The 15,734-nt window shown below is 35.9% G+C and overlaps 1 protein-coding gene across 2 annotated transcripts in view; it reads right to left on the bottom strand.

Moving 5' to 3' along the window:
• Window positions 1-15,734, bottom strand: part of LOC128858605 (B-cell lymphoma/leukemia 11B) — a 111,499-nt gene that overhangs the window by 17,310 nt on the left and 78,455 nt on the right. For both annotated transcript variants that reach the window (XM_054095011.1, XM_054095010.1), the window contains exons 2-4: window positions 8,636-8,788; window positions 6,662-6,850; window positions 6,322-6,600 (exon numbers count right to left, since the gene is read on the bottom strand). In XM_054095011.1, the coding sequence (XP_053950986.1) occupies window positions 6,322-6,600; window positions 6,662-6,850; window positions 8,636-8,788 (621 nt within the window). The remainder of the gene's footprint in view (window positions 1-6,321; window positions 6,601-6,661; window positions 6,851-8,635; window positions 8,789-15,734) is intronic.

The raw sequence follows: 15,734 nt of genomic DNA on the forward strand, positions 1-15,734 counted from the left end.
TATTCGTTTACACGATCACACTTTTAACTTAACTCTGCGCGTGCACCTCCTAAACTTGGCAACCCGTATATTCTGGTTAATTCTTGTTTTTGTGTTAGTATCTCATGCGTTCGGTATTGTTCCCAGTCTGTTCGCAAAGTTTAGGGGCTTACGACACTGTCCTCCGCTTAAGGAGTTACATACATATATACCTTGTGTTGGACTAAAAAATCGAAAATTTTTTATGGCACATTCTAAAAGTATATCATCTTAAAAATATAAATTCAAAAATCATAAAGATCGGAGCACTAGAACGAAAGTTACAGACCGTGGAAGCGGAAAAATTATCCATAAAAGAGTGCATGCAAAACTTTAGACTCGATTATCTCGAAGTCGTGTTTATTGAAAATTACCGTCGCGGTGATCATTATTTATCAAAAACTATTTGACCGATTTGCATAAACTTTTTTTAAATTATTCGAAGTAACAACCTTGTGAATCTGAACGGTTCACTTTTTTAAATATATGCATAGTTCGCTGGAATTACTTTTTTTTTTAATTTTTCAACCCCTCAAAAATCGTTTTTTTGGTGCAAAGCGGTTTTCATATCGAGAAAAAATTTTTTCGGGCAAATACCCCGTTCAGATTCACTAAAGACATTTTTCTACAATAATCATTTAATTTTTTGATTTCAGTTGAGCTGCCCATGCGCTACCGTGATCACCGCAAGCCTCTTCTAAAAAACGGCGTTTCGGGGGAGGGGCGACATCAACAATAAATAATAACATTTTTTAAAATAAAAACACCAAAATGTATTCTTCGAGAGTTACCCTTCAGTATGATATATGCCTCATTTGAATAAAAGTTCTAAAACATATTTAAAAAAAAATATGACAATCCTCCATCGTCCCGATTAGACACCAAATTCTTCGATCCAAATGGAGGCAATCTCTCCGGGTAAACTACTTTGACTTTCGCCTATCCAGTTTTGCATTGCTGTATACGATACACTACATCATATAATCTTTTAATCTCCTTGAATGGATCTTCACAGGACGCTTGCTGTTTCGCAGAAGATATTTCTTTCTTTGCGGATTATAGAGAACAACCAAATTATCTTCGCTGAATCCTTCGAAGTTCACAACACGGTCAAAACGATTCTTGATCTTTTAACTCATTAGCTGGGTATGTTGCCTCACACGATGGTGTAATCCATCCATGTCACCACGTAGTGTTTCCCAATGTTTCCCCTTCGTCCAGTGCAGGAGTGGTACATCTCCCGAAGGCTGAATCCCCCGGAGGCCTTAAATCGCTTCCAAAGACGGGCCTTGCAGGCGAACCTACGTTGTATTGCTGTAATTTTCCATGACTTCTCTTCTTTGGAGCTCTCGCTACCATGCACTGCGCGCAATTTCAAGTATATTCGGCAATAGAATGTCTGCAATTTGCCCAGAAAAACCGCTGCCTAATCTTTTCCTGCGTTTTAGCGATACCCAAATGACCTCCGCTTGGCCCATTGTGGAATTCCTCCAACAGGGACGTAATTCTGGATTTAGGAATTATAATCAGATTGGTGGCCGCCGTGGCCGAATGGACTGGTGCGTGACCACCATTCGGAATTCGAAGAATGTAGTAGGTTCGAGTCTGAAGAAGAAATGAAGAAAAAGTTTCTTCTAGTAGCGGTTGCCGCTTCGGAGATAGTTGGAGGAGCTCGGCCAAACACCTAGTTTACGGTGTATAGCTGTATAGCTGTAAGCTTACGGGTGTTGAATAGCTATCTTTTCTTATTTACTTTGTATGCATGTACTCGAACAACCCCGGAGTTGGCACTCATTATAGACAATGAGAAACTAAAGGTCAACGATGCAAAAATTTTTCAACCACTGGAGTGGGTAGGCGTAGTGTACACTTATTGTATGTGGTTCCTTCAACATCTCCTTGGATTGTGTTCTTTACCTTCATCATAAACACTAACTCGTTTTCTATGCTCATGCCCTTCGTTAGGAACAAACAAAAGAACTTCTATTGTGCTTCCATTTCAAACTCGTTCAAGTCATTGTAAATGAGTGTGTAAATGTTTTGTGTGCAACGGAGAGTTTGTTTTTGGCCGGCAGTGCGTACGCGTCATCCTTTCACGTACAATTACTCACGTTCAGGATGTATCCCGCGTCAACATGTGTGACTTTTGATTCACCTACGTTTGTACAGTTGTCTATATGTAGATATCGGGGCAATAAGCTCATTTAACTCGAATTGCATGCTTGTAAGTATGCTACAACGTTTAAGATGGTTGAATCATTTGCACAATTTGCCTTTCATTGTACCAAAAGCTTGTGTTAAAAGATCTAGTCTTATTACTTATTATGTCTTTCTCTATTATATATTGTAGATCTCTGAATGCAAGTCATGGGAATGAAACATTTAATGTTGTCAGTGTGGCGCCAAATAAAATAAGGCTTTAAGAAGAATCAAGAAACGATTCGGCTTTAATATATATTTATAATTATCTTTTATTTTAATTATTCAGACTAAATTTGCACTATTTTTCTCTTTATTAAATATGTCTGAAAAGCGGGTGTAGCACTTGAAAGCGGCACAGCGCCTCACTAGATGCACATCTTTTATGCGTTGTAGTGCCATAAAGGCATGCTACGTATGGACCTAAGTTCATAACCCATTGCACATAAAACTTTGTTATTTTTGCAAAATTGTTTTCTGGTGTTTGTAAACTATATATTTTTGAACACACCTATCTCCCGTTTTACATGGTACTTATTTAGCACGTTTTCGATCTTACACGGTTTTAAATTGGAAGTTAACAAAAATAGAATAATAATAAATAATAATAATAATTGTTTGTTGCTTTCTCGAGTGGTTTAAACAAGGTGGCGCAAAATTCATCACCCTATGGGAAAGCTTATAGTTTTTACAAGTGGCGTCGTACGTCAGTCATATTTGACACTTGTGAACTAGTAAGCTGCAGTATACAGACAAGCAATGGAACGTGTAAAGGTAAAAATACAGATTTCCGTCACTCAAAATAATTATTTTCATTCAGTAAAAAAGTATTCAAAGAAAACATTGGAGGAATAATTTTACGCCAGTGTGTACAATACTTGTTGTTCAGCTACACGCGACTTAAAAATTACGTTCAAATTTTATAAAGGGTGTTTTTTTTAGAGGTTAGGTTTTCAAGATGAAATAAAACGTATATAATTTAATGTTATGGCCAAGAATTTAGCTTTATTATAAAGATAAGGGTTTGCCATTATGTTTTAAAAATGATTTCGGGCAAGTGGCCGCCGCGGCTGGCTCGAATAAATTCCAGCCGAGACGCCCAATTTTCACCATTTTTTGCAGCAATTGGGGCCGTATGTCAGCAATAACGCGCCGAATATTCTCTTCCAAGACGTCAATCGTCTCGGGCTTATCTGCGTAGACAAGCGACTTCACATAGCCCCACAAGAAATAGTCCAGCGGTGTTATATCGCACGATCTTGGAGGCCACGCCACAGGGCCACGGCGCGAGATAATGCGCTCACCAAAAGTTTCCTTCAATAAATCGATTGTTGCGTTGGCTGTATGGCATGCAGCGCCGTCTTGTTGGAACATCAACATCGTCCAATTCAGGCACGAAAAAGTCATTAATCATGGCTCTATAGCGCTCTCCATTGACTGTAACATTATGGCCGGCTTCATTTTTAAAGAAATATGGACCAATGATTCCCTCTGCTCATAGAGCACACCAAACAGTGACTTTTTGAGGATGTAACGGCGTCTCAGCAATGGCTTTTGGATTATGTTCACTCCAATTGCGACAATTTTGCTTATTGACATACCCATTCAACCAAAAGTGAGCTTCATCGCTGAACAAAATTTTCTTGTGAAAATCGGGATCGGTGGCCATCTCGTTTTGGGCCCAAATTTGCACGATTTGCAAACGTTGTTCAGGTGTAAGTCTATTCATTATTAAATGGCAAACCAAACTGAGCATAAATCAAGTGACAGCTGTCAAAAAGACCATCTACGAAAAAAGTAGTGCCAACTTGAAAACCTAACCTCTAAAAAAACACCCTTTACACAGTCGGACTTTAGTTCTAAAATGTACTTATTGTATTGTTCTTAAGGGATATGTACTTTACTAATCGTACACGAACATTTTTTACTTAATAAGGCATTTTTGTTTATAAAAATATTTTTGTTTTGAGATTCGTGCAAGAATGGACATTTTGTGTAAAAAAATTTATTACTGAGCCCTGTTATTTCAAAATCGTGTAAAAAGATATGTGTCCGTGTCTGCTTGCCACAATGTGTACAACCTTGATGTTATTGTATTAAGATAAGGTACTAGGAAAACCAACTAATGATACAAAAATCAAAATCGATTTTGAGTGGACTACTTTTTACCTTTACTTAAGTATGGACAGTGCAAAAATGAGAGCTTTTGCGTTCAATTTGAGGTTTTTTTTTCATTTAAGTATATCTTAAATTTTTTCTAGTCATGGGAAAAAATATATTTCGAAAGTTTATTTCTTATATATTTCTTGCAATATAAATTGAAAACGTTTTTAACTTTGTAAATATCTTGAAAAACTTTAATTCTATTACAAATTTTTATGATCAGCTCTGTTTTTAACCGAAAACCGTTATTTTGGCGATGATTTTCGAGCTCAGAGACCGATTTTACACAGAAACTGGACAGCCTAGTTCTTGAGTAAAATAACCATTAATTGTTGTAAATCCGTGCAATAATTCTTCTCACTTTTTTCTGTTAGTATTTTGTGCATTTTTAATGTTTATGAAAAATGCACATATTTTTTTAAGTTATACTTTCATATGTTGAATGTTTTATATTTCTTGCGATCCTGCTATTTGATGATTTATTGAATATGTTGCTCTAATTTTAAGTTCAGTAAATAATAAAATAAATGAAAAACCACGATTATGCCTGTTTTCCGTTTTACAGAGATTTCTCAGGAAACTGTCTACCATGTAAAACGAGGAATATAGGGGTACTGAACTAATTGTGATCATTAAAAAGATCTTTCTGCAAACCCATTATTAGTACATGGTAGAGTGCTTAGTAAGAACTTATGGATTTTATATATTAACATTTTTATAGACTTTTCAAGAGAAAGATCGTTATGAAAAATATGTGTTGTCTTCTACAACTTTGACGGATATGCTCGACCCAAGAATTGAAGTAAATGTTTGATACTAAACTATAATTGTAATGGGTTCTTTAGAAACATTTTTAAAAAATACAGCAAAAAATTGGTCTCAAGGCATAATGATAAATTAAGTGTGCATGTTGTATGTATTAGATAAGATTCTGATAAAATGATACGCCGTTTGTAGGAAGTTTAAAACTGCAGGTTTCCTCTAATACATTCCAAAATCTTTCTATTAGCAAACAACTTTCTTCTCGTTATCATTACGCACGCTGCAAGGTCCAGGTTTTATAATTAACACAGATTTAAGAATTATGTATGTATGGTTGTACCTATGTTGATTAAGGAATTAGTGAAGAAATCAGTAACAAACATAACCGAATTCAAAATCTATCTAAATTGAAAAACAAATAAAGTCATACCCACACATACATATGCACGCATACTTGCACATTCACTAAATTCTGTGCCCTTTGTCATCAATGAGGGCATAACCATTACAGATAATTCTTATCTGTTTTGAACTCATACTTAAAACTTTACGTTGGCTTTTGATGTCAGGATTACCTGTTTTTCTTTGGTAGTATTGCGATGCTGACTGCATTTTGCAAGGGTGAAAACAGAGAGGTCAAGAGTGATAACATACATACATAGCATATGTACGTGCAGATGTGTGTATATACATACGTTATTTCATTGTTTTTCTGCTGTGTGCTTGCTTGTCAAAATATTGAATGCGTTTTCAGCCTGTGATTTTTTCCTTGTGTTGACATATCAAATAAATCTTTAACATCAAAAACATTTTTGTGCGGAATTCTTTTTAAATTATGCAACAAGCTGTCCATCAACAGCTGTGTTACATAGTTCACTAGCGTTTATGCATCTATGTACCCCATTTTTTAATGTTCATACACTGTTCTAACTTACATACTATATTAATGGACGTGTCTTTAGAACGGGAATATTTTGGCTAGTCAATACGAAATATGCCGCTTTCAGCTACACAATGTAGCAGGGATTGGCAAAATCAATTGTGCTACATTAATTAAAGAGTAATATTTAAAGTTTTATATCTAACAATGTTATATTTCTGTGTGAATATTAAGTATATGTATACACACATATACATATTTATGTATGTATGTGTTACATTTCAATAAATTAATAATACCTGTGTGCAATGTGTTAGATTCCGCGTCAGCCATTTCAATTTTAGGACGTTTTGACATCGGTTGACCATCGTTATTGTCCTGGCTGGAATCGTGTGCATGTAACGCGATATTTATGCTCGCTTCGTCATTGACATGCTCTTGTTCCTGCTTTATCCTTATAGTGTTTACCTTTACTGAATCACTTGTAACAAAAGACTCAGCTAAATTAGTGCTGGCGCATTCCGAAGATGTATTTTTCTCGGTTACTCCTTCATTCCTGGGTGTTGTGTTGTCGTTTTCTGTTAAAATGTAATCCAATATTATGCTATTTAGAGGGAATATTTGAAATTTCGCACTCACCATCGACTAAGCGCTTGGGGGTGCTAGACGCACCATCAGCTAAAAGATTCGCGGGGCTTGGTGGAGGTGTATGGATGCGTGAGCCGGACCCAGACGCTTTACGATTAATGATTGGAGCTGATATTGAAGGCCTTCTGTTCACCAGGCTTAAAGGTCGCCCATCGTCCGCATCTCTATCGGTTGTCGGAGCTGCAGAAATTTTGATTCAATAAGTAATTATTGAAATATACGGAGCGTACTAAGGAGATTAACGCAGTAAAAAATAAAACTCAGGAAATGTTATGTGTCACCATGGGTAAATATTATGCTTTGAAAACACTTTTGCTCAATAACCTCGGAAAGATATGAATTGGATAACGTAAATAACCTGACCCAAGGTTAGTGGCTGATATTTCACGGCTAAATATTAGGGTCGATAGCAGCATTCACTCAGAAGTTCTACAGCTGAATCTAAGAATACGAATCTAAGGATACTTGACCACTGCAGTGTATTTCAAGCTGAGCTATCGGCTATAAAAACTGCTTTGTGAGCCAGAGACTTGCTACTGCTAGCACAACCGATCACCATCTACCCTGGAAAGCCAGCTGCTATGAAATATCTACAGTGCAATAATAGTTCCTCCAAAGTAGCAATTGAAAGTAGAGCTATTCTAAATGATACGGCTAAGCGGATATATATGTACATTCCTGGAAAATGCATCGCGGATGAATTGATTAGGAGAGGATTTGATAATAAATTAGTATACTCTGTCCATGGTGCAGGCAACCTTTTATCCACAAAAATTTTGTGAACCAGGTCTATATCGAAGTGGAGAGTGTTTAACCTTTCCTCTGTCCTTTCTTGATATAAAGCGACATGGCTGAATAAACTCTTACTTCTTTACTGGCATACTTAGAATCTGCAGCCACACATTTCAGAAGAAGTAATTTCGCCATAGTGGGGATTAGAGGGGAAAGCTTGAACCAAAACGACTTAAGGCTGTATAGATGTAGATATACAATAGTTAAATATCAAGAAGATGTTAGCATTATTAACCCGTTTGTACCAAAGAAAATTAAAGCGCAAACATTTTGTTACATTAAACAGACCAACAAAAATGTTAAAAATCCATTATTCTGGAACATAGCTTTTGGTTTCATATGAGAATACCGCGCATATTTATTATGACATTTTCGAAAACATTTTTTCATTTTTGCATGTTTTATTATGGCAAGCTGTTCCATGCTGTAACGAAACAGGAGCTGATCTAAGTGAACTTTGTGCAACCACAATTCTTGAAAGTTTACCCGCCAGTCAATGTTAACTATCAGATAGAGTTCAAGTAAATATAGTATATATGTATATATAAAATTATTAGAATTACGTTTTCTGTATCTGCAGCGATATTGAAGAAATCCCGACCCAAAAATGGTTGTTAACTAGTTTATTGCAGAATCTACACTTTTTCCAAAATCCTGCTAATGGGGAATTATCTATCTATCGCATAATTTTTTGGCTGATCATAGCTCTTTCGTTCCTCCGCGTACGTAGTTATTGACAAATACCATACATCACCTAGGGTACTTATCTTTCAGCATATCTTTTATCTGTACTTTATTTTCATCGAAGTTCTTCTTATCGTTTGTTGTTATTATGACATTCCCCCAAAATTTGTGGGGAATTCTACTGAAGTTACAGACCTTGACCGTAACATAACACCGACTTTAGGGCGAATGCTGCTTAATCGGTAGGTGCGCTTGGTTACGTGCAGGGTGTGGCAGAAGTATGCAAAAGAAGTTCAAAAACATTATGGCGTACTATTATTCTCTGCTATTTAAAACTTATAACGTTTACTTGAGTTTGCAAAATAATTGACAGTAAAGTTGCCCTCGTTTAATTACGATAAGCATAAAAGGATTCATCTTTCTGTACTCTATCCTGGCAGACTATATGAATATCAATTAATTAATTTTTTTTAACTAAAGATTGCTTACCTTGAGTTGAACATTGGCCGTAGTTCTCTTTGTTACATTGTAGCACTTTGTGTTGTATAAATCTAACTATATCCGAAAGAGCAAATGTTTTTTGGCAGGATCCACACGTTAGCATATCCTGCGCCGAAGAATCTGTTTCCATGGCATCTGAGTCTGCAAAAAAAATTATAAAATATTACTATTGATAGTCAACATTTTATTTTAATATGATTTAAGCATTTTTATTTTGTGAGCTCAATACTGGACTAACAATAAAATAACGAGGATTTTCCTCCTCCTATTTGTGGTTTGAGTTTCGATGTTTTTTTTTTAAAGAACGGCAGGTGCGATTGGTGACTTGCCATGATTTATCGAGGGGCGTCCGATATTAGAAAATAACTTTTACTTAACTTTCTTTTAACACTAGCTCACATAATTAAAGTATGAAAACTATTTTATATAATTTATTGTACACTGCTGAATTTTCGTATATAATAAAGTAATGCTCGAGGTAAAACAATTTATTACTAACTATGCCACGAAGTGAAAATTTGCCACGAGCCAATAAAATGAGTCGATAAATTTTATCCTAATTTGCTCTTTGCCAAGCAGTTTAATACGATAAAATAAGTAAGACAAATCCGAATGTACAAAATAGTACAATCAACTTTGGAATGATTGTTTTTTTCGGATGCAACTAATAGCCCTACATGTCTCAAGTATCATAAAAGCTTATATTAAGTAATGTCCGAGGGTTTGAGGAGAGAACCGCCACAGTGTCGACAGCTTACATGGGGAGTAATCGCAGAAGACTTTTATTTAAGACTTGCAAAAATTTATTGTGCACGACTCACCCTCTGTTTATATGCACAGTATACATTGGTATGTATGTAATGCGACGAGTGCTAAGCATCAGATATCTCGTATGGTAATAAATTCATAAGACCTCGAACAATTAATTTGCAACAAAAAAAAAAACGTGTCCAATCGCCAGAAGGCTGATTTCCACCCAAAGCTAATAGGCGATATATTAATGCATGTTCATATGTATGCTAGCATAAGTAACATTCGTAGGTAGGTATGTATGTGTGAGAAAACGTAATAAAAATATGTGTTGTATGCAGTATGTCCATACACATGTGAATAAAATATGCGTACATCTGTTTGAAGTTCGAAATATTTGCGTGATTGCGGCGGTGGTGGCTGCCGTTAATATCCCTCCTTAAGTTAGTAAGCACTCGCATGTATTGTACATACATATGTAGGTACATACAAATGTCCATATATACTCGTATGTAAGGGCATATGACGATGCTATTTAAATCCATAACATTATTCTAATTGAGTGAACGTTTTAGATTTAGCATATCAGGTCCATCTAACCTATTACAATAAGGGAACAAATATGTAGCTTTCTTTCTATGTGCATTGAAGTATTGAGTTGCAATAGGACTATTTTGAACAACAAAAAACAAAAACAAATCGGTTTCGCATTTTTTGTTAAATAAAGTTTAAAATTATTCTTTTCACATTATAATAAGAGTATTAAATTTTGGGTATTAAACAGACAGAAGTAAACGTGTGCTACCTTATTTAGAGTTAGTCGTTAAAAAGAGCTGCAGACAATTGGAACAAATTCCAGTTTTTCTCAAGCAAATGTATTTTATGAATTTTAACCACAAGCTCCCTTAGCATTTGTTTATCCCCATCATCCTAAAAGCAAATACAAGAAAAAAAAAGAAAAAAAAAACGTGGGCGGGATGTTTTAGTACTTAAATGTTTGTTGTTGCTCAAAAAGGAGTTCAAGCAAATTGACACATGCTGCAATGAGGTATTTATTGAAGGTTTCAATTTCCACACGCTGCAAACAATAGGGGTTACTTTTATTTCGCTTAGCTGCAGGCTACACGCTGTTCGCATCTCATAAAAAATAACCATACGGCAAGAAATCTTTATATCATATGTAACGTCCGTATTACAAAGTGTTTGTTCTAGTCCAGTGTTTCGTGGCCACAAAACTCTCTAAACGTACAAACACTAAAATGAATTACGAACTTGCTAGGCAAACCTAACTACATATGTAGGTATGTATGTAGTAGGATGGTGTTAATTCGAATAAACAATGTGATGTATTGGCCTCTGGTGACGATCCAGCATGCTGTCCAGCAGGTTTATATGTGTGCGTGTCGGGTGCTTGACGCTAATATCTAAAATTTTTGATTTTCATCAAGCAAAAGCCGACAACAAGTATGTGTGACACGAAGCAAGCACGAGTGTCACCCGACACGCACACATATAAGCCTGGTGGACAATCATGCTGGATCGTCACCAGAGGCCATATGTGTGCTTTGTATTGGACAAACGCAAATATACAAAAAGATATCTGCTAACTTGTCAATTAGGAAGAGTGCATTGTGTTGATCACTTAATTATTTATGAATTTAGCCACTGCGAGGGACAATTCGGACCCTTGACTAGATATCGAATTGACTGATTGGTCCACATTGGACTGCAAAACAATAACAAAAAATGATTCTGTGAAGGATGCCAAGAAATTAATTGTCTCACATGTGTGCGTATACATATATGTATATATGTCACATCTATAATATTGTTATATGTATGTATATGTGTATGCATATATATTTGATTGGTCTTATAATGATATGATATGAGTTATTGGCACTTGCGGGAGGTGAGTTCGATTGTGAATGTGTTTTCTGTCCCCTATACTTTACCGCCGGGGGTGATAAAAAAGGTCATTGATATGAATGAAAAAAACATTCACGAGCCCATTCCTGCTAGTTAATGTTTGATTGACTGGGTTGGGTATAACAAGGACGAGGGCAGTGATGCGAATATACGAGGGAACAAAAAATATGTTTTCCTTATTTTTTTAATAGGCAAAAAATATATTGATTGGGATTAAAGCGGAAAATTGTGGTGGCGTAGTAATATGTATGTGCAATGTTTATATTTACCTAAAAAATTACAAAAGGAAAGTCAATTTGTACGAACATACACAATTTATGAAAGAAAAACTCGACTATGCTATTGGGTTCATTCCCGATTATTGAAACCATTATAAGCCGGCGGTAGAAAATTAACAATCCTGAACCAGAAATGTGATGTATTTTAAGGCAACAGTATTATTATGGTAGTACATAGTTGTGATGTCAACTCATCTGATGCTGACATTTAAACGTACACATATAGTTAATTATTGACATCGACCTGAATGGGTTGATGAAACATATCAAGTATATGAAAGTCGTTCAAGCATTTTTCTATTAATGCATTTTATACGAATTGCAATAAAGAAATTTTCTGCAGTTTCTAGATATGTCGCTTTGCGTCAACATCCAAAACGAAGTTTATAATTATATTAGTAATGAAATTGCCGCCGCCGTAGCCGAATGAGTTCGAGTCAGTGTGGCAGGCAATGCAAACCTCCGAATGTCCTTCTGCCATGAGAAAGCTCTTCACCGAAATATATTTGCCATTGGGAGCCGTTTTCAAACTGAACGCCGCTCCATTTGTTGAACAACATCAAGACGCACACCACAAATAGGAAGAGGAGCTAGGTCAAAACCCCCAAAAAGAGTGTACACGTACATAATATTTCTATATACGGCAGATATTTTTTATGAGGAGCTTTCTCATGTCGAGAAAAACACTCGAAGGTGTGCTATTGCCTGCCAAGGAGCGACCGCTATTAGCAAAACTTTCTCTTCATTTTGGTGTTTCACGGAGATTCGAACCTACGTTCCCCGAATTCCGAATGGTAGTCACGCATCAACAAGTCTTTCTTCACTTAGCCTTTCCAATGCAGCGGAGGTCTTCTTCTTCCTCCTTCAGCAAACAAATCATCATATCAGGTACTTATGTATATGAAATATATGATTACTAAAAAATGTATCATTCAAAGCCACCTTTCATTAAATGCATAAAATTTGGGTCACAATTAGATACAGCAGATATAAGATATTGTCTGGTCAATCGCAAAAGATTTCCGATTTTCAACACCAATATGAGCAATATGTACAGTGATCAAAACTTGAAAATACTCTTATGCGAAAAAAGGGTTTCTATAACTTGGCATACCATATAACGTCATATCTAATAAACTGACATTTAAGAAGCCGGATGATTTGCGTGTATCACATTATTCAAAAGTATTCGAAAGGCCTTAGTGGGACAGACCTTGAATTGATTTAGTTTATATTTTGAACTAGCTTTAACCCGCGGCCCCGCTCGCGTAGGAGTAGTTTTGAGGGATTTAGGATATGTATATAAAAGAGTTACAAACAATAACTTCATAGAAAATAATTTTTTATTAATAACCATAATATTACAATACCCGGCATCCGTTGCTATGCTTCGTTGAATAAAATCAAAACAACCAATCAGAAAAATATCAAGCAAAATTATTTTTATTAGTTGTCTATCTCAAACCGTTTTTGAACTTTGCATTTGGGTCATAGTTGAACAGCTTATGCGGATTATGAAGTCTAGAGTGTGCTATAAATAGTGGTAAATAGGAAAAACTAAGATTTTTTTTTATTAAATTTAAGCAAATATTCGATTGTTAGTGACGAATGAGACTGGTGGCGTGGCCTGGGGGCTGTGGGAAGCGAGTTCCATCATAAAAGCAAGCCTATAACCTTCATGCCTATGAATGTATAAAAACTTTTACGTCATTTGGTGTTGTCGTTTCGTAGTGATGCGCGAACAACGTACAGACAGACATTCACCTTTATAGTATAGATTACATGGGAAAGGAAATTCCGCCACGCATCTAAAAAAATTCTACCAAAATGGCTTATGAGGTTATAGATCCAAGCAAAAAGGGCCTTATAAGATTTCTGTATTACATTTGGTTTTTACCAATAGACCAAGAAATTCAAATTTTCATTAATGGTTTATTGCCCCCAAAGCAGTAGCCTATACATAACATGTGTATGTGTGTAAATGTAGGTACACACATATGCGTATGTAAATACACATTTGGAATCATAAATGAAAATGATATAATTCTGCTCCGTAAGCTATCTTGAAACCCTAAATTCATTGCCTAAAAACCTGTTTGCACAAGGCATCGCATATTTGTATGTATGTACATATGTACATATATATAAGTAGTAGTGTTTTGAACTAATTTAGGCTCGTTGCTTTGCTTTCGGAAATAAATCGACCAATGGTCAATGGTTTCCTATTTTGTTCGCCTGTGTTGTTTTAAGGATGTAAAACCCTTCGTATGGTGCCTTCAAGTGCGTTGGAGCGTGTGCGTGTTTTGTTTCGGACACATATAAACCGAGGCATCCTAACTTTCTTTGATTGGTTGGTTGGCGTGTGGTCTGGTTAGTTGGTTGGTTGAAGACTTTGGTGGTTGTAGTAATATAATATATGTATGTAAGTATGATTGTTTTGTGGAAACTATCAGCTGATGGTAGTTCACTAAAACTATGTAGGTGTTTGTGCCCAGGTAGTTTTCGCATAAGGACGAATATAAAAATTACAAAAACATGCACATACATACGTTGGTGTGTTTTTTTTTTGTACCAACATTACTGCGTACGAGGTTGGGTATTTGTGTTGTGGATTACGGAAGTTAGCAGGTACAAAGTTTACACCCACAACTATCGACTGTTTGTATTTATTTATCTGATAAATCGTGCCCTACAAAGTTAGTTGGAGTAGTTGCGCGTCAGTAATAGTGGCAAGGGAAACGGAGGAGTGTCACATACAATCGTAAATATTGATTCAATTGGTTGCGTATATGTGTGCGTGTGCGTGTGCTCGAGGCAATCGGTTTATCTTCGGGCCATAAACAGTTGAGCAGCAGCTGATGACTGACGCGCAGACGGCATCTGTTGTTATCAATAAACTCGACCGCCTGCTAAATATCTCAACTACAAATTGACATAATGTCAGTGCGTATGGTGTTGCGTCCATTTGGCATAATTCAATAGAAAATTATGAAAGGGTGCCGAAAGTTGTCAGCAACTTATGCCGAATGACACAATTTTATATACACGCACACAGGCATTCCATTTGCATTTAGGTATGTACATACCATATATGTATGTGTATATGCATTTAGTATGTGCGAAATCAGTGTAATACTGCATCTGCAAATTCAACAAAGAAGACGTGATGATGGAACAACCAATTGATTCATTGTGTAACCTCTGACCCGCATTACTTAGATATGGGCATGCTTTGTTTAACCCTTTCTGTTCCAGCTGTTCCCTCTATGTCAGTTTGTCAGTAAGTATCATGCGAAAATGGTGGCAAAGATTCGTTACAGTGATTTTAACGCCCGATATTAACTTCGATTATGACAACATTGATTGTTACATTGTACGAGTATTGTTAGCTGAATCATTGCTTTGTGTTGGCTCAATGCCTTCCAAGTGGCGCGTCACTTCTAACTTTTGACGCATCATTTGGTCTAATACAATAACTAGGGATTTTCTGGATTTTCTATTAGAAGGGTATATCCTTTTATTCCCATTCGTGTTTGGAAAAAAGTATATGCATTTGTTACTTTCACACACGTAATACATGTTCACTTTGATGAGATTATTATCTTGATATATACCAAATTGGACCTCAGTATTTCACAAAGAATTTAGAGCACACACTTATTCGAAGGATTCATGAGTATGTAACAATGTGATTTTTGTAATATAGTACTTATTTAAAGCTTTATTTGAGATGGGTTCTAAGTTTTGCATCTTAAATATAGCATGCAGCTTAGTTCTCTACAAAAAAAGTATTAAGTCGAAATGTATGTGTATGTATATAATTATGTCTGTATACAAATATATTCTCATACGGGTTTCTTTGATTCTTCTGTTCTTTAATTAACAAAATTTATATGGTCCTGAATTGAACCCACAGTAATTGTCTGAGTGTGTTTGTAAGGTAATTTTCATTTATACGAATGGATATTGGCCTCTGCGTTTTATTACATATGAAAGTAACTGCACACCAAGCAAAACTAATTGCGAAATATTTATGCCGGGCGAAGTCGTCGAGGTTAGGCAACCTAGCGGCTCTTAATTTATTCCAGTTTTTGCTAAACATTAATATGTAGATATGTATTATGGATTTG

Source organism: Anastrepha ludens, chromosome 3, assembly GCF_028408465.1.
Source record: "Anastrepha ludens isolate Willacy chromosome 3, idAnaLude1.1, whole genome shotgun sequence".
NCBI lineage: Eukaryota > Metazoa > Arthropoda > Insecta > Diptera > Tephritidae > Anastrepha > Anastrepha ludens.